This window comes from Falco peregrinus, chromosome 5 (assembly GCF_023634155.1).
Source record: "Falco peregrinus isolate bFalPer1 chromosome 5, bFalPer1.pri, whole genome shotgun sequence".
NCBI lineage: Eukaryota > Metazoa > Chordata > Aves > Falconiformes > Falconidae > Falco > Falco peregrinus.
Genome location: NC_073725.1, coordinates 112,544,045 through 112,564,238, shown reverse-complemented (window position 1 = coordinate 112,564,238; position 20,194 = coordinate 112,544,045). Strand labels below are relative to the sequence as shown.

Genomic DNA, 20,194 nt, shown 5'->3' with positions numbered 1-20,194 from the left:
TTTGAAGTTTAATTAAATATTAAGAGTAGAGAATTTGTGCTTGTCTTTGTGCCTGTAATGGAGACAGCAAGATGTGGAAATGGGTATTTATAGTATACTTTCAGCTTTCAAAAGACTGTAGAAATTGAAATTCAGGAGACTTCATGCATGTAAATAATACCACAAAATATAAACAAGATTACAAGGAATGCTGGATTTTATTAATCTTTTAAAAACATGTCCATGCAAGATTTCTCAGAACTATGAAATGGTTGCACTAAGATTCTGCTTTCAGTTAATCTCTTCACCTATGCACCCTGCAAATGCATCAGATTGTATATGTATAAGCAATGGTTGCTACCTTTTCTCTTCTTCCTGGAAGCCTTCAGGTATCCTTACACCTCGACTTCTAATTCTGTCTGTAATTCTAAGAAACTGAAAGTAGCAAATTATCGTAGTATATTGTGTACTGAAAATATAAGAACACGGGGATAACAAGCCACGGTGGAAAAAAAGTCTTATTTTCCACTTTAGTTATTACTTAGTACTTTTGGAAAGTAGTGATAATAATACCCTTGACATTTTTTTTTTTACCTTGTTTTTCATTGAAGCACTAGAATTAATTTTTGAAAACTAAATATTGTTGCTTATCTTGAAAAGGATTCTTTTCTCAAGGGGAAAACCTTGGTAAGTTCATGAACTTCTTCCAACAGTAGGATTAAAATCTTGATGTGCCAGATTTATCAAAGACATTATTCCATTAGTGAAGATGAGAGAAGATGTGAATAGTATCTCAGTACTGCTAAGTCTTTACAAGCTTCTGATTCAAATGCTTGCATTAACAAGAATATTGTATAATGAAATCTGTAGAACATGTTGCAGCGCTGTATTACCTCTACCAAGGTGCATTTCAGCCAAAAAGTTATGCCAAATACTGAGATGAGTCTATGAGTCTGAAAATATTTTGATTGGCTATGTCTTTAAAATGTGTTTCAATTGATTTTATTAAGACTGGCATTCTTCCAAAACTGCTGAACAAACACTTTGGGATCTGATCCTTCATCGTTTAAATAAATGCCAAAATTCCAGTTAACTTCAAAGAGAATTAAGATCTAGTCACAAAAAGACACATTCTGATTTTATCTGATAAACAGGAGGGTCATGTGTGATTGTTTGAAAGACAGAAGTAAGGACCTGAAGGGCAGTGGCAGCTGGGTAAGCGAGTCTTCTTCATTCACGTCGGCGCTGAGGGCGCGTAGTTGTTGGCTTGGGGATGGCGGCCTCATGCTAGATGTTGTCTCTCACTGGGCATATTGTTAAGCCATAAAGTACTAGCAGCTTGCATTCAACTAGCAAACTCCTTTGGTGTGTTCTGGTTGTCCAAATTATTGATTGCTTCTATCTTTTTGAATTGTGTTGATTCTCAGTCTTGAGTTTGAGATGTGGAACTGTTAGGTAGTGATCATATAGCAGTGGCAGCCTAAGGAATAAGCAGAGCAAGGTCTGTAGAGAAGGTAGTATCTTGTATTGGGTTTACTGACATAGCTGGAAAAGCAAAGGAATCTTTTGACATAGAACATTTGCATGCAAAATTTAAGGTGACTGAAGCTGAATCACTTACTTTGACACTGAATAGTTTCACCTTGGCTTCACTGTCATCCAGTCATTACCATTTCCCTTTTTTTTTTTCTGTTGGGAACTGGTTTTAGATTCTGATTGTTCTTCAAAGGTAGGTCACTTTCCTAAGTCATTTCACACTGCAAATCCGTGAACGGTTACATTGGCCATCCCTAAGAGCCTGCTAATCCGCATCAGTAGGCAAGAGTGAGCAAGGAGAGAGCGCGTTGGGCTGATTGCTATGCCAAAGTCTACATCTCACCCAAGCTGCAGCCGGAGTTTAAATTTATCATGGTTGGAGAGAAGTAAGTGGTCAGGCCTAAATGAGGGATGTGAGCTCAGAGATGGTTTGATTTGATGGAAAGAGATGGATGATTTTATGAAAACTGTTTTGTTGTTTGTACTTTGACGCTTATCGTATTCCAGACAGCTTTGGGTGCTTTTCATTTGCCTTAAGACTATTGGCTGTAATAAATTTTCTGGAGAATTTTGGATGAAAAAACCCTGCGTAAGTAGAGCTCTTTATTAACTTCCTCCTTCCAGATTCTCCACATCTCCTATCCCCTCCTGTGTCTCGCTTCCTCTTCTGAGTAGGTGATGGCAGCTATAGCCATTTACAATTTTCTAGTGTAAACATAATTTTCCTGCATTACGCCAAGCCGTGTACCTGGGTTTTTTTCAGTTGCTCTGCTTTAGAAGATCATTATTCTTGCTTCTTCACGCTACTGTTCACAACTTGGTTAATATATGGTATCTGTAAGAAATTAACCATATAAGAATCATGACTTGATGAGACGATCACAGATAGCTGACGCTTTATTGGTTGGTACTCTACTCAAAATACTCCGAATGTAGAGGTGTATCAATGAATAGGCCAAAAGATTTTGTTTGCAGGAAGGTGGGTAGCCAAAAGGACAGCCGGTACGGGGGAGGCTTTGTCAGGGCACCGGTTCCATCCGTAGGCAGCGCACAGGGCTTAGACTGCAGCCTGAACCCAAGGAACAGAGTCCTGGTGAGCTTGAAAATGTCTTCGCAAAGGATGACATCATGACAGGAGTCCTGGGGCACTACTATAACATAGCTCTTTAATACCAATGAGCACTGAAGAAAATTAGTTACATATAACGCCAATTTTAATGATTTTACTTTCTGCTGACAGTTCACGCGTAGTTATGTGATTGCTAGATGCAGTGCAGAAGAGGGGAGTAGGACAGTGTCTTTTGAAGACCGTCCAATATTTGCAGTGACATGTAACATGAGGCTGAGCCTGCCGTTTAACTTTACGAGGTACTAACGAATTTAAACACTCCAAGTTAGCTACTGTGTCTCAGCTTACTGATGGCAACATCTTACTGTCATCAGCGGTAGTCAAGATGTAAGAACATCCCTGGGGTGGTGTTTTGGTTTTGCTTTTTTTGTTGTTGGTTTTGGGGTTATTTGGGGGTGTGTGTGTGGTTGTGGGTTTGTTTGGTGTTTTTGTTGTTTTGGGTTTGTTTTGGTTGTTTTTTTTTTCCCCCCAGAAACCCTGGTATGGTTAATTGAAAGCTATTTGTGTAACAGAACTTAGCTCCAGTAATTACCTCTTTTTATTACACGATGTTTAGGAGAACGGCTAATGTTAGTAAAGATAGTTAAGACAGACTCAATAACCGGTGGTAGACAAGCTTGGTTTTATGCATTTCTAAGTGGGAATATACAGGTATTTGTGGGGAGAATGTTCTTAGCATCCGAAGACCCAGGTTATAGGTAAGGGTTTCTGCTTTTTGAAGGCTAGCTTCTCTCTGGTTAAACAAACCAACAAAACAGAATGTTTTTTTCTTGGAGCTAGAGAAGGGAATTTCATTCAGCTGGGAAGACAGCTGATTTGCCTTGGGGCAAAATGTGTGAAGAAACAGTTGTCCAAAAAAGGAGAAGCACTAGGAAATAAAGTAATTGAAATTGCCAAATAAGAGTTTATAAATAAAGTATGTGAAAGCTTACTGTACATAAACTAAAGAAAATTTAAGATTACTGCATGCTATGTAATATCTTAAGGGGCTCATCAAGCTCACTTACTGGTTTTGCATTCACAGCCTTGTTTCAGGCGTTGTACTATGTCAGAACATTTTTGCCATGTTCCATAAGTGTATGCACATCATATAAATATAAAGTATCTAATTTTAAAATCAGTGTTATGTGGATTTTTCTTGAGTATATTTTGACTGTATTTGTTTGAGCATTTTCTGTTCATAAAAAAATTAATGACGGCATGAGCCAAAACTCTTAAAAATTCAAATTGACGTTGCAGTATTGTGAACTCCCTTTGAATTTTGCAAATTGCTGAAGCATGCTCTCTACAGATCTGAACAATGTCTCCAATTACAGACAAATTACAAATTCTGAGGCAGTGGAATAAATCTTCAAGATGAAGTTACTGTTTAGACTTTCTGTTCTGGCTTTTGGTGAACAGTTATGTGCATCTTTGTCATGAGTTTATTATATTATATTATATTATTATATTATATTAAGTCTTATTCGGGTGTAATTTGGATGCTCTTAGGTACTGTGATAAGCCTCTACAGTCTGTCGGGCTTGCAGGTCTGTCTGTCCCCATTTCAAATTTATATGCTGTCAAAAACCAGTATTCTGCTTCTGAAACTGAACATCTGTTGACTCTAACTTTGTGGGAGAAAAAAATCTCCTTGCTTTATATGTGTAGGCCAGCATAAAGCGTAGCGTTTTGGTTTTGTCTCAAGAAATTGTCGTCTTTTATTTCTTTGTTGGTTGTTTCTTTTCACTGTTTATGAAAAAAGAAAAGACTGATTAAATAAGCACTGAATGTATATCAAAGAACATAGAATTGTTTCCAGGGACATTTCTTCATCTTTATGTTGGAGGAATAATTATAATGAATTTGATCTGTAATTGCTGCCAGAGCAACAATTCTAAGTCTAGTCAACATAGAGAGGGTAAAAAATACGGTGGGATAAGTCTGGGCTTCCACTGGAGAGAGAAATTCTGTTCTTACTTGCCTGGAGTTAGCTACAGAGCTTTCCCCATCGCACATACCGTGCGCCCCCCAGTTTTGCTCCCCCCGCCTCCTATAGCCATAAGCACTTTGTCATGTTGACACTGGCAATCGAACTGTCTTGCTTTGAGTATGAAAGAACTACTTTTATCATTTCTAATATGCAGCCTAGGGCCAAAACAGACAAAGCAATTTTAAAGGACTAGGTTCAGAGGGAGGCTGGAATTCCCATTGTACAGCCCTTGGGAATATGACTTCAGTAACCAGCTCTGAAGCATTATTTATCATAATGACAACTCTTGGTCTGTCCATACTGAGTCAGCTGAGTTCCAGGCTGTTTGATGGTAACTAGCTCGTTGCCATCGATCCTTAAAAAACAAAAATGGTTTGTTATGATCAGAGCTGTCAGGAGACACCTATATTGTGTAATCTGGTTCTTAAACTTCAAAAATAATTTTATTCCATATTTCTTAAACAGGTTAGTCTGGATTGTTGCTTTGACACTTCCAAAGAAAAAAAAAATAATCTTCAGGCAAATGTAGCGTCAATACTGAAGCCTGCTTTCTATCAGGGCATATGTGTCACTGATACCTTTTCATGTCCGGGGTTTTCTCTTTTATTAAGTCCCATACAGCACTGCCTCTGCAGACCGTGTCTGCTTTGTCCATTGTTTTACCTGTGTTTCTTCTGAAGGAATTCTTTTATTCTAGCACCTCTTTGTCCTTTATATTGTTATTCACCCTAAGCTTTTTGATGTCTCCCCATCCATGCTTCTTGTGACCTAACTTTTGGCTTGTCTTAAAAATCATTTTACTTGTTATCTCTCTTCTTTTGAACTCTCACCACCACTGCTGTCAGCTTTCTGGCACCTTTCTTTTATGCTTCCAGTCTGTAGTGATATTAGAACCCCAGTTAATACTTTTTTCATCTCGGTTTCTATGAAACACTTCTCATAAATCTCCTTTAACTCATTTTTCATAGAGCCATCACCAATAATCAGACAGCCTAAATACATTTATTCTTCGGTCTCATTGCTGCTTGATTTCATCCATTTAGCTGCTGCCCTTTTTTGAGATGCATCTAGTCTGCCTTTTTGGTGTGGTTTATGAATCAAGGTGACACCACCATTTTCTCAAAGTAACAGCGGTTGCCTTTAGTAATACAAGCATGCCATGCTATATAAGTCAAGGAACATAACTGTATCACCTTTGCTACATTGTCCCACTCATCTAATGTTTTTTAAGTCCAGTTTACAAGCATGAAAAAATGCAATAATTATTCCATTCCCCATTGTCTTTTAATAAACCTTGACTCACTGCATAATTTTCCGCAAGTTTTTATGGTACTTCTAATCTTTGTGCGTGAACTTTTATAACTGGAATAACTTGGAACTTGTTCTGCCTTTTGAGTGATTTGTTGTTTTTTTCACTACTTCTTGTTAGCAGCAATGCTATAATTAAAAAAAAAATCCCCATAATGAAATAATGCAATGTGTCTGCCCAGCTGTGTACTTGGTCTCGATATGAATTTCATTTTATATTGGAGTAGGAAGAGTGCTAGTCTAGAGATAAATCCCTTTTTGATTGGCTGCTTTAAATAAAGCAGACAGAGTTGTTTCTAAGCTAATGTCACTGATGTTATCGCTGCCCCAGATTAAAACTTGACTGCAGCTTGGAGACATCAGTGGAGATACATAATTCCTTTTGTTGAACCTGGTCTTATAATTTTTTTGACTTGTGAAGACCAAATCCTACTCAGTTATCTAATGAGACATAAAGCCTAGGCATAATTTTCTGTTCTGAAAGGTTGGAATTTAAAATAATTTAAACTATTTACTAAATTTATTTGTATGTATTAGTTCAGATTTTGTTTAAGTATGTATAAATAATTTAAGCTGCCACTCGATGCTGTCTTTATCACCTGCAAGGCTGAAAATTCTCCAGAATGCAAAATTAAGCTGAAAGGAGTTTTTTTTCCATACAAATAAAACATTTCCTCATGGTTCCACACTGGCCCTTCTCTGTACGGAACAGAATCAATATACCTTTGGGTTCTGTGAGCCATACCATGCCCTAAATGAGACAGAGCGAGCCAAGCACAGTAAGATTTGTATGCTAATTTGTATATGGTTTAGTTTAATGTTTTGCTGGTTGTCTGGACCTTAGCACAGTCTTGTGGAGCAAGATTGACCCACATCATGAAGCTTCTCTTCACAAACTGGCATTTCACATGTTGTTTCCTAATCAGCCTATAGATACATCTTAAAACTCTTCCTTCCAATAATGCAATACAGCTAAAAGAGAGCGTGTGCATTGAAAATTGAAGTAACACTGCCAAAGCAGGAAAACAATGTTTGGGTCTTTGTAGAGCCCAAAACTGCCCTTACTTCTTGCACATCTGGTTTACGTGAGGTCCACCTTAGTGCTGTTTCTGAATATCTCTGTCTCTCATGCAACATGTTCTGTAGGTGAATAGCTTTTGGCTCTTCTGGAATATGGACTGAAAAAATTTACTAGAGTATCTGTCCTCTTACCTGCCACATCCTTTTATAAATGAAAAAGCAATGTGAATTCATTGACCAGTTTCAGCTGCTGCCTGTCCTATTTGCCATGCTGTGGTTCCCTGTGTGTTTTAAATATATTATTGCTATCCTCAGTGGGCACTGACACTTTGAATGTGCTTGTTTTGAAATTTCACTGAGGCATACTTAGACTCTTACAAAATCCCTCCCAGACATTAGTGTGTGTTGGCACTGCATGCCTACTAGGACGCCGAGATTGTTTCTCTGATTGCTTATTTGTGAGCTTCTATTAAAAGATTACTTGTCCGTTAGCCAGGTGTATGGCCAACCTGTGCAGTGGTGTCCGTATGCGTGTGCTCTGGCTGGAGGAAGGGGGTTTAAAAACGAGCCTGGAGAACTGGTTGACCTATGTGGAAACAGGCTGCGCAGATGTGTTGTAATATCCTCCCCTCTTCAGCAGACATGACTAAACAGACTTTGTCTGCTCAGAACAATTAAGATGTTTGCCAGTGTGTGCAGGGCCCCGTGCAAGTTCCAGCTTGTTCCCAACTGGTAGAGGAGTTTTTCAATTTGTGCAAAAATATTTTAGCTGTTTGGGTTTTCTTCATTTTAGGGTTTACTCAAGAATTTTAACTTTTCAAGGAACACCTTAATCGCTGCATAAATGGAAACACTTCCAGTCTTTGGATTTTTCTAGTTTTTGTAATTCCCTGGAAGCAGTACTTAAAGCCAAAAAAGTAAACCTTGCTTTGTATGCAAACAAAAGTAAGAAAAGCCATCAATGTTTATTCATGACCACAACAGGTTTTGTGTCATCATGACTCACAAAAAGAATCTGAGAGTCTCTTCTCAGAATTTTGCTTTAATACGGAGGCTCATGAATGTATAGTTTAGAGCTCGAGTGATACCCCAGGATGCAGATGGAGCCGAGGACTGACGCTGTGTAACTGATGTCAGGGAGAGCTTTTTGCCATTGAATTAAATAAGACAAGGAATGGGGAAGTCACTAATAAAAGCTCTGAGAGAAATAAGATTAAGCTTATCATGCTGAAATAGGGTATTGGCCCAGTGGGAAGTTGTTATCGGGGTGTGATTGGGCTGGGTGCTGCCCCTGAAGGTTGGCTTCCAGTGGGAACAACCTCCGCTGTCCTGAGAGCGGCGGCGGAGTCATTTATCTGCTGAGGTAGGCTGACGAACCAGATGCATAGAGTCTTTTCTCCGTGGCAGACCTGTTCCCTTTAGGCTTCCTACTCTCAGAGCAGTCTCGTGTCTTACTGGGTAATTACAGACATTTTCTGAAGCTCGTGAGTTTAAAGTATTGAACGCTCTTCAAAGAAACCATCACAGAAAATGAAGCATACAGATCCAAACCTGAGATATGATTGTTAACAGGCTGGGGTTTTTTTCAATCCCTTAGTGTTACTGGTTACAGTTATGGAACTTTTTGTGCTGTTAAATTTTTAATTGAGCTGTATTACTACAAAGACAAAGGAATACAAAAGTTCCCATGAGCAGCCACTTCCTTACATCACCAAAGTCACCCAGAGGAACAATATTTAGATACCAGGTTAGCAGGAAATGACCCCATCTGACTGTGGCAGAAATCATTTAGTCTTTCAGAAACCTTTTGAACTAGAAAACAGTTCCATGACTTTTCAAAGAAGACTCATAAAGCATGTATTTTTAATAAGTATTGATTATTTGTTCTGTATGAAAATAATTTGATTCTGTTTGGTTAAGACTTTGTTACCTGCATTTTTCAGCCGGAAATGGAACTTCCCCATGCTGAGCAGCACATGAAAAAGAAATGCCATCCCCTCTTTCCCTCGGCAATCCCCCCAAGTCCCACCAACAAATAAGTCTTTAAATAAGATTCATTTAAGATGTTAAACCTGTTAGAGGCTTTAGTTGTCATAATGAATATTAAGTCATCTGAGTAACATAATAATGTTAATACAACTGAAATTATAATACCTAACTACCAGTTATTCCATAAATTACAGATTTGTAGAAGATTGTGACTGGAAGGGAGCTCTGGAGGTCGTCACATCCACCTTCCTCCTCAGTGCAGGGCTGAACCTGGGGGCGGCTTGTCCCAGTGCTTAACCACTGTCACTTGACAATTTTTCCTTAGGTCCAGGCAGAATGTATCTTTTTACAACTTGTGCCCAATGCCTTTTATTCTTTCTGTATGTGCTACTCAGAGGAGTGTTGTTTTCTGATTCCACAGCTGATTACTCGCTGGAACAGAGAGAAAATACTTTACTAAGAAGTTACAGCAGTATCTAACATGGTGAAGTTTCTATGCTGTTTTCTCCCTGAATTCCATGGTAAACCTTTATGTTCAATGCTAAAAGTTAGTTTAAATCAAAGTTGAGCAAAATAAACTTAAAAATATGGGGTTTTCTTCTGTTACTTTCTTGTTGGATAGAGTAACTGAAGGGAATTACTGAACTGATCTTCTGTCTTGTAGAAGGAAGGAATCCCTTTTTTAAAGAAAATCATTCATTTAGGTGAAATATATGTGACTAGGAAGATTCTTCCTATTTCTTCAAAGCTTGCCTTATCTGAAGAGCGCACTGATAGAGTGCTGATTCATAAAAATCACAATTCTAAACGAGCTTATTCTTTCAGTTATAGCTGTATATATCTGGGACAATTTATAAAGGTTGGCTATGCCAAGTTTTGTTGACTACATAGTCTTATCAGTGGAAGAAACAGCTCATGACTTTGAAGATTAAGGAAAACTTTGTTTCATCTTTACAGCGGAACTAGGTCGTGGATCATTATATTAATTGTGCAGAGGGGCAATGAAGAAAATAGTTCCTGCTTTTAATATCCTGTTTTGAGTCCCCTCCGAAATGAAATTGCTGTCTTTAGTAGTTTGGAGCTTACTCACAAATTCTACTTCAACAGCAAAAATTTTACTGTAGCCCATCGCTTGTTTCTTTGATTCCTGAATGTGATTGATTTAGCTTTCAGAAATATCAAAGAACAAGTTATCACCTTAACTATCATATGATTTTGGTTGAGAATTCATCCCCTCTGGATAGGTCGGTGTGGGAGAAAGCCCCATAGTGACTGATGAAATAGATGAGGGAACAACAGAAGCTTTCCTTTAACGGCAGAATGACACGCAGTCTGGAACTTAAGACAGGAGTTGGCTCGAGCTATGCAGTTAAGTAACATACAGTTCAAGAGTTTGTGACAGGTGGGAGATGTGCTGCCAGCATACACACATGCACAGATTTGCAGTTGCAGTAACAGACGTAGATGGTAGATCTGTGCTATGCATGGGATGTTTGCAGCCAGCAGAACTCTCAGGACAGTGAGGAGACTAGGGGAACCTAAGGCATAAGGGATATGGGCTTGAACAGGGACTTCTGCACAAATAGGATTGTGTTTATGATACGGTTCAAAATCTTCTTAGATGTGTAGCTCAAAGAAAGGCAGACTGGAACATCCAGGATGGTTTGCGTTACCGAGAGGAGAAAAAAGGAGAGGATTTCAAAGGCAGAAGTGACTGGTGCTTGCTACCACTGCCTTGCGTACCGTTAGGGAGAAACCAAATGTGATTTATGTCTTTTCAAACTCCTTTTCTCTGAGGTTTTTACTTTTGTAGTGTCCTTAGACCACAACCTGGGTATGATGTGACTCTAATTCAGATTTTGCTCGTTAGAAAGTATTTTCTGTTACTCATAATAAAAATCAAAATGGGGAAAAGCATCCATCCCTGATGTGGACAAACCCAAAATCTCAGTTCCTTGTTACAACAATTTTTTTTTTTTTTTTGTACTGTTATGAGGAAAAAGAACTGTTTTGATAGGATGGTATTTAATTTATCACATGGGAAGAGAAATATTAGAATTACATAAGAGCTTTTAAATAAATTTTGTAATGAAGTAGCAGGTATTCAAAAGGTTAATCCAAAAGAGGTGGTCAGCTTTACAAAAAATAGAAAAACTGCATCACTTTCCTGAGCTCCCAGTGAGGATGCTTTGGAATAATACTACTCCCAGGAAAACCATATGTAGTGTTTAATGTTTTTTGTGGGGTTGTTCGTGTTTTTTTGTTTTGGGGTTTTGTTTTTTGGTATGGGGTTTAGGTGTGTTTTTTGTTTTGTTCTTTATTTTTTTTAAGTCTTTGGCATTATACAATAGGTGAGTGCAGCACTGGCATTTTGTAACAATATTCCATTGAGCCAAAAAAGGTTATGAAAATTTGGTGTTAAGTCAGAACAGATAAGAATGAGGCGATTGCAATGGAGTTGCAAGCCAGAATGCAGCTTGTCAGTGAGCGCGGCGCAGCAGGAGTATACCAGTTTACACAAGACAAGATCCATGTTTAAGGAGCAGATCATACATTGCCAAAGCAAAGACGTGATCAAAATAGTGCTTGTAAGGTGTTTATTTTGGATAAAATAATTTGTCTGTCTGAGCCCCACATTGTAACTCTTCAACGCAGTCTTACGTTTCTCAAATGTAGACCCAAGCATTTAAATTAACTTTATTATGAGAGTGCTCCCCAGATACTTTTTTTTCCTGTTTAAAAAGAGGAGTTGCAAACAATAGATTGTTTCAGTTATTTATAGAGTACCTCCTGTGTTTTGGTTTATATCAAGTTTTCAGTTTTCCCCAGTGCAATATATATGTAATCACCTGTTCCTTTAAATTGCTGTTCATTATCAGTTCTGTAAGGGATTAGCTTTACAAACGGAGGAAAAGGAATCATTTTATGCACTACTGAAAAGAAACCCGTTTTTGCAGTGCAGTATGATCTTAAACATTTATAAATGAGTCTGACCTTGGTTTCGGATATTGCCTGAGGAGGTGTCACTGGCAGCATGTTGTCAAACTGCTCCTGAGCCTGCGCCGCCTGGTGCGGGGGACTGTGCATAGCGCTGCGCCCCGCGCGCTTCCTTGCGCTGGGGGCATCTCTCTGTAGCCTGGCATCCCTTGGCTGGGGCGGCCTGCTGGGGATCGCAGCAGGAGGGGCTATCCCTGCAGGCCCTGCCGCATTTTACAGTTTTGTGTTTGAATTAAAACACTTCATTGTTCAAAATTAGGCAGAACAACCTCATAAGTGTATTCCAGCTCTTTCTTTGGGGGAGAAGAGGAGGTGTTGAAGTGAAAAAAATGGGGTAGTTAATGTAAATTTAGTGCCACAAAGAACTAAAGTGTGTTTTCATAGTGCACGAGATCTGATGCTTGTTTTAAGATGAATTTTGTGGAAAATTCATTGAACAGCCTTGGTTTCTATTCTCGTTTTGGAAACGTACTGATTATATTTGCCGCCCTGCAATCAGACTTTTAAAAGTAGTTTCTCATTCTGCCTTTCACAGTTGGATTAACGTGCTCTTTCTGTGGTCCCCATTGATCCCAGAAACTCAGTGTAATTACAATCATATAGTAGGCAAAAAGATCAAAGTAATCCCAGATGGGGTGGGGGTGGGGTGGTTGTTGTGTTCTGAGCCAAAACAAGCTGTTTGGCTGACAAGCACTGGGAAGCCTTTACTGTAGCACATCTGCAAGGTACCCTGCATTACAGGGATGCTGCTTGCTTGGTGTTCCTGTGGTACTGCCAACGTGCTTTGCTAAGCTGGGCTAGACTGAATGGACGTGTAATAAAGAGATTGTTTTGTACCAGGTAGATTGCATTGGAGGGGCTGTGTTTGTTTCTCTTCATCAGAGCACTGGGTTACAAATAATGAAGTGCAGCAGCGTGGGTTTGAGTTTGAATTGGTGACCGATTTGCTGCACCCAAAGACACAAACCGCTTTGCATGGTCATGCCATCTCCCAACAGTTTGTGCCTTCAGGCTGCCATAAGGTTCATTTGCCATCAGGAGCTTGTTGCAGTATTGCTTTCGTACTGCATTCTGGAAGTGAGAAAAAGCAACAGGAGAGCCAGTAGGATTCCACTTTGTTAAAGCAGGTCTAGCAGGACAGATAAAGGGGAAATGAGAGAATTGAATAAGGAGATTTGATACAAGTATTCGCAAACAATCTGTTAGTCCAACAGATGTTGAAATTATGTGGTCAGAAAATCAAAAGCAATTTTGAAAAGAATCCAAAGAGTCATGCAAGACCCTCCTAGCACAAAGTCTCTGCACAATATTGTCAGCTTGTTTGTTCTGTTGTTTCCATATTAATGGAAGTGTTGTAAAAATAAATCTGATACTTGTACATGTTTTCAGCTGAATCCGGGTTGGACACGTAGTTTCAGAACTGTTTCCCGAGTCACTACATAGGTTTTTAAGTGGACTTGAGCCTGCCTGTGTTAATTAGAAAATTGTGTAACGTATGGATGTAACACGTGCTTGAAGAGTGAGGCAGTGTGCTTGGAGAGGTCTGCTGCTGCCTATGCACCTTCCGCCTTCTCGTGGTTTTTTTCTGGCCATTTGAAACAAGAGGGGTTTAGTAGAACTAAACTACAAACCTGATCTGCCTGCTGTATTTCTAGAGCGTCCATACCTTAAATATCTAAATATTTTACTGGTTGTGCTTTTATACCAATGCTTGCAATTTTCTGGGTAATATTTATTTTTATACTATTTGATAACTGAATGGGAAAAGTTACACGTAGGATTTTAATAATAATCTGGCATGTAAGATGTTACTACAAATGCATTTATCTTCTCTAAGTTTTTGAACTATCTAACATGGAATAAATCGGATAAATGCATAAATTATACTGCATTGGAAACCATCTTCCTTTATTCGTTTAGTTTTGGCTGGTGTCTTCAGAAATTATTTTAGTTTCTAACTATATGAAGAGCATTCTTTGTGCGTAAGAGGAGAGAGGAGAAAGTTTTCCATAACTTCTTGATGCCTGCTCCACAAGATAGAAATATTGTGTATACACCACATGTATCTCCATGGAAGCAATGATGAGATTAGTGAGCTTGCTGGATAAATAAAAATTTTAACAAATGAATATTTTGATTGCTTTTCAAGTTTTCTATTACTTATGTGTTATATACAGTACACTAGAGGAAATAAAGACGTGTACAACATGTGCATGGGAGATGACATAACTGCATGTGTGAAATCTGCGTTAGTTTTTTCTGCGAAATATTATTTTCTGAAAATGTGAACTGAGCTGAAAAGGATCCATATTATTCATTTTGGAATTATTTAGACTAATGCATATTTTGTTTGTCTTTGGCAGCTAAACTTTGTGAAGAGGGAGTAGTGTGGTTGATTAAACAAGAAAATACTGTAGGCATAGGATTGAAACGTGACTCATATCTGAGTTAGGTGATGTTTAATGATTTTATTGTTATTATTTTAACAATAATTTAAACATTTAAAATAATTATAATATTTTGTAATTATAAATATATATTTTATGTATTTATGTATAAATATAAATTATATTTATATTTCTAAATATAAAATAATTAAAATTTAAAAATTATTATTATTTTAACGATACTTTTTATTGTTATGGGATTCTCTGTCCCATCTGAAAATGGTCTATGTGCTTCGATCAGTCAGTACAGCTCCGAGGATTTCTGTGGACCTTTTTTTTACTTGCAGAACTTGGGAAATTTTTGGAAAATGAGCGAGAAATTTTTCCAGTTCTGAAGGGTCTTCATAACATTTGGCAGTCACCTTTTGTCATATGACATGTTTTGCAAATTCCGATCTTAGTTCCTTCTCCCACTCAGCTCCCTGTCTCCATGAAGAGTGGTGAGATGATTGATTCTTCACAGGGGCTGTCGGAACGCACGTCCAGGAACGTGTTCCCTGTCTGACCAGCCATTAGTTACAGCCTGAATTTCTTTTGAATATAAGGATTATCAGGTTTATTAGGTGAACAGAACTGCACCTTTATAACTTAGTATCTTTAAGCTGCTGAAAATATTTGAAGTAGAGCAGTCTTCTGTTCCCAGTACGAAGGTGTTGCTCTGTCAACCATGCACACGTGCTATAAAGAAGCATTGCAAGGACGATGATGATGGATGGCATGTTTATGGCTATGTCGTGGGTGTGGACTAATCTCATGAAGATGATCCTTGTTTCAAGAGACTATTTAATTTTTCAAGAGACTATTTAATTTTATGGTTGGAGGTAAAGTGAAACACTGGAGCAGGATTCTTAGAGAGGCTGAGAAATCTCAGAAATACTTAAAACTCAGCTGGACAAGATCCTGAGCATCCTGATCTGGTTGGCCCTGACTGAAGTTGAAAGTGTGGACAAAGTGATTTCCAGAGGTATCCTCCAGCTGAGCTGTGACCCTGTATGGGAACACCAAGTGGACCTCAAGTATCATGTCATATAATCTCTTTATTGTTTCTGAATTGTTTATTTCTGAAATTCAGCTGAATAGCTTGTGTAGTTAAACCGCTGCTCTTTTTTTGCTCAGTAACTAACAAACGTTTGACTCTGTATGACCTCAAAGCTGATTTGGGTCCTAGACAGCAGTCATGCAGCACCGGTGAGTTAAAAGGATGTAGCGGAACACGGCAAGCTATTGATCTGCAGCAAAACACATACAGTCTGTGTAGCTGGACTGGCATAGACCTCAGATGTATAAATGGTCTTAATTATTCTGAGAGATACGTTTGTGTATATGATCCAGATTTCCAGACTGAGGCTGTGAAACCCATGAAAAGTCAGTTTGCGCTTAAATCTACATTGTGGCGGGGTTTAAAATATTTTTTGGGGTGATTTTTATTTGTGATTTTGGATTTAGAAATGTAGCGAATATAGACTTACGCATATTTTTATTCTTAATGTAAAAACTGGGCACATCAAAGGAGGAAGATGATAGAAGAATTCAAATGCATGTATCTATATACTATAGTGTTTTCATTTGCATTTCAGTCAAAGGGTTTCTATCAGACCTAGTCATTACTATGATGGTATTTACATTAATTGTGGCTTCATTCAAACAGACGTTCAGTTTAGATAGTTGCCTTTTGGTGGTAGTAAAACAAAGTTTAAAATCCCACACAAAATAGGATAATGGCAATCATCAAACCTGCTTGGTGTGTGGGGGTAGTTGTTTGTTTTCACACTTGTTTGTTTTCAGTTTTTAAGAGCCTGAGGAAAAGACTTAATAGTAGAAACTCTGCTCTTAGGTATACATCATTCCAACAACTCAAGTGCTGTGCCCTGAAAAATGGTGGGTTTGGCTCCAAAGTGCTTTTAGAAGGGGAAAGAAATTGGTTTTGTATTTGTTTGCTTCTCTGCTTTGTTTTTGCCCTCATAAAACAAGAAACAATGGAAGGAAATGGGTCTTGATGCATTCTTACAGAAAAAAAAACTAGTATGCTTTTTATTTTGTTTCTTTCCTTGTGTTGTTTCATTAACTTAGTCATGTAAAAAAAATCCATTTTATGAGTGTTTTCATGTAATATTCTGATGAATACATAGGAAAACTGCTATAAAAACAGAAGGGAATAATTACTGCCCAGTGCTACTGTTTGTATATCTGTTTGGAACGTATTACGAGAGGATATTAAAAAGGCTTTCTAGCTAAAAGTTTACACTGTAAACAAATACTTTCTGTATTGTTTACTTGCCTTTTTCTGTTTTATTCTTAAATATACCTTGCAAAGTATTTGGAATCTTCAGGTGCTAGTTCTTGAAGACACATGGAAAATGCTCTGGTTTCAAGTCCAGGAGAGAATCCTGCTTTCAGCTGGGATGGAGTTAATTTTCTTCTTAGTAGCTAATGCAGTGCTGTGTTTTGAATTTAATATGAGAATAATGTTGATAACAAACTGATGGTTTTAGTTGTTGCTAAGTATTGTTTATACTGAGTCAAGGACTTTCCAGTTTCTTGGGCCCTGCCAGGGGAGGGCTGGAGGGGCAGGGGAACTGGGGAGGGGACACAGCCGGGACAGCTGAGCCCAAGGAGCCAAGAGGATGTGCCATACCACAGACCATCAGGCTCAGGATGTAAACTGGGGGGAGCTGGCTGGGAGGGGCTGGTGGCTGCTGGGGGGCTGGCTTGGCATCGCTCCCTGGGTGGTGAGCAATTGCATTGTGCATCACTTTTTTTGGTTTTTCCCCTTCCCTTTTGGCTTTTATTCCTCTCTCCCTCTCTCTACTTTTCATTTCAGTTGTTGTTGTTGTTATTAGATATTTTATTTTAATTATTAAGTTGTTCTGATCTCAACTCTTGAATTATACCTGCTTTTCCCTGATTCTAAACCCCATCCCACTGGGTGGGGGAAGTGGGTGAGTGGCCGCATGGTACTCGCTTGCCAGCTGCAGTTAAACTATGACAGATGGTTTAGGCTGGTATGGACCTTAAAGACCATCTAGTTCCACCCCCCTGCCCAGGCTGCTCCCAGCCCCGTCCAGCCTAGCCTTGGGCACTGCCAGGGATGGGGCACCCACAGCTGCTCTGGGCAGCCTGGGCCAGCGCCTCGCCACCATCATAATGAAGAATTTCTTCCTAATATCTCATCTAAATCTGCCCTCTTTCAGGTAAAGCCATTGCCCCTTGTCTTATCACTACCTGCCCTTGTAGATAGTCCCTCTCCAGCTTTCCTGTTTCCTCCAGCCCCCTTAGGTACTGGCAGGTGCTGTAAGGTCTGCCCAGAGCCTTCCCTTCTCCAGGCTGAACAGCCCCAACTTTCAGCCCGTCTTCACAGGCGAGCTGCTCCAGCCCTCTGGTCGTCTTCGTGGCCTCCTGTGGACTCGCTCCAACAGGTCCGTGTCCTTCTTGTGTTAACGCAGCACTGCAGGTGAGAGGTCTCAGGAGAGTGGAGCAGAGGGGCAGGTTCCCCTCCCCCGCCCTGCTGGCCACGCTGCTTCTGGTGAAGCCCAGGGCACGCACGGGGGGCTCTCTGGGCTGGAGGGGCACATTGCCAGGCCATGTTGAGCTTCTCGTCCACCAACACTCCCAAGTCCATCTCCTCAGGGCTGCTCCCAGTCCATTCTCCACCCAGCCTGTATTTGTTCTGTACTGTGTGTCTGAGCTGGCTAAGCCCATGTGCTAAGGCACTTGCTGCATTTGCCTATTGTCCGACTTTTGCAGTAATGGCTCAAATGTAGATAGGTCAAAACGAAGTATAAAGTCCATCTTGGAAGAGGACATTCTCAGAAAAAAAGGATACAAAAATTGAGTGATCATTAAAGGGGCGGAAAATCAAATTCAAGACACTTGTAGCTTGATAAAATGATAAAATGAAAGGCATCAGAGGAGGAAAGGTGCCCTGAAAGGTGATGGCAGGATTCTTAAACATGCTGCAGCTGGCAAAGTGGAAGTCTATAAGGTGATTTTGAGAGAGGTAATGTTTGCGTTTTGTATGAAAAGTGAGGCCACTCATGAGAAGTGTTATACATCTATACATCTATTCAAGATAAATGAATACAGGAGGAACTCAAAGAATAATAGTTGCTGTTCATTGAGATCAAAATGAGAATGCCTCGTGACCTTGACCTTTTAAGCTGTGGCTATGGGCTGAAAATACAGAATTTTGGAAAGGCTATAGAGGGAAAACAAGCATCAACCAGGGGCACCATCATTAAAAGAAAGCACAAAGTTGATGGAGTTGAATTTTTTGCAAGATAGTAAACCGCTCAGACAGGAAAGGCTGTGAAGGCAGGGACAGAAAAAAGGCACTTACGGAGGTACTAGGGTTGCCAGGAATTTGTCAGCCATCTCAACCACCTGAGGTAGCACCATTGTGTACAGGGATCTGGGAAAACTATCCACAGTTTTCTCTACTTACTGTTTAAATAAAGGAGCTTGAAGAAGGACATGCAGTTTTTATAACCCTTGGCTTTGATTTTTTTTTTTTTTTAAGGTTAATTTCTTTGTGTCTGTGTGTTTAAGTTTGCAATTTCTGTGTCAACTGAATTAAGAAGTATCTAACAGTTAATTCCTTAGATTATAGCCAAACCTGATTTTAGCTACAGTTTAATTATATAAAGTCAGCAGCCACTTCTGAAAAAAATTGTGTTGGAACCACTGGAATTGTTGTAGGATAAACTTTTGCCACTGGCAGCAAGAGTAGATCCTTGTTTAAGTGCATTACCTTGGTTTCTTAGATAGTAAGGAACATACTTCACCACAGAGTGCACTATGCAGGCTCTGACGTGCATCTAGGTATAAATTCTGAACAAAGAGAAATATGTCAGTTCAGGATACTGCTCATGTTGATTGTTCATTTATGGCTTTTTTTTCCTGTGGGAAAGGGGGATGGGGAAGGAATTGTTGAATATGCAAAATGCTTGAAGTGTTTTCGGTTTCAGTAAGATGAAGGGTAGTGCTTACTGTGCATCAGGTATCCCAAGATGAAAGGAGAGTGCTGAACTTTATAATTATCCCTCAGTCTATACCGTGAAGTCTGAAAACGTTGCATGTTAGAACTTGCAAGCATGTAATGAATTTCAAGTTGCAATTTCATTTCTGTTGCATTCCTGAAAGATACAGCCAGTGGTCCAAGAAGAATACTGAACAAGTCACACAAGGTGTGTTAATGCAGCCTGATGTTCTTTTCTAGCATAAGTGTATTTAGACACACGCACACATATTTTGTAAAGTAATTTAAGCTGCCAAAAGTTCTGATGTATTGTCTCTCTGCTATAGCATAGAACAAAAATACGTTTAATCTCCTATCTATCAAAAAGTTCACATTTTGTGGTTGTGAAATAATTCAGTTACTTTAATTTTAAACATGTGCTTGAATGTATTCATTTTTCATTTGTTTAGATTTCCTAAGTGTACATTTCTAAATCAAAGACCAAGATATGATAAGCCGTAATTGATCTGGGAAGCTGTATGTTCTCAAGTGATACTCAGCTGTGCTCTTTGATGTATGTAATGTCTAATTTTCAGCCCTTGCCTTTGCCTGTAGAATTTGACTGTTATTCTCCACTGTATTTGGAGCATTTGTAACATAGTAAATACTGTGGTTTGCATAATAAAACTACTCCAGGTTTTCCTAAGCAGAGGTTTTGGTACGTGTGTATGTAAATTTATCTCAGTTGTGTGTAGAAAATAGTATTTGTGGGGGTGGGTTGTTTGTTTGTTTTGTCTCTCTTAATGAGGTGGCCATTTTTAAGGCAAATCCTGCTGGCAAGAAACTTACAAGAATCCTCTAAG

At 39.1% G+C, this 20,194-nt stretch overlaps 1 protein-coding gene across 6 annotated transcripts in view; it reads left to right on the top strand.

Moving 5' to 3' along the window:
- Positions 1-20,194, top strand: part of ATG7 (autophagy related 7) — a 122,602-nt gene that overhangs the window by 88,468 nt on the left and 13,940 nt on the right. The window contains exon 19 of one of the 6 annotated variants that reach the window (XM_055804947.1): positions 1,134-1,194. The exons of the other annotated variants lie outside the window; for them this stretch is intronic. Within the exon in view, the coding sequence (XP_055660922.1) occupies positions 1,134-1,148 (15 nt within the window). The 3' untranslated portion in view covers positions 1,149-1,194. The remainder of the gene's footprint in view (positions 1-1,133; positions 1,195-20,194) is intronic. 6 annotated transcript variants of the gene reach the window in all.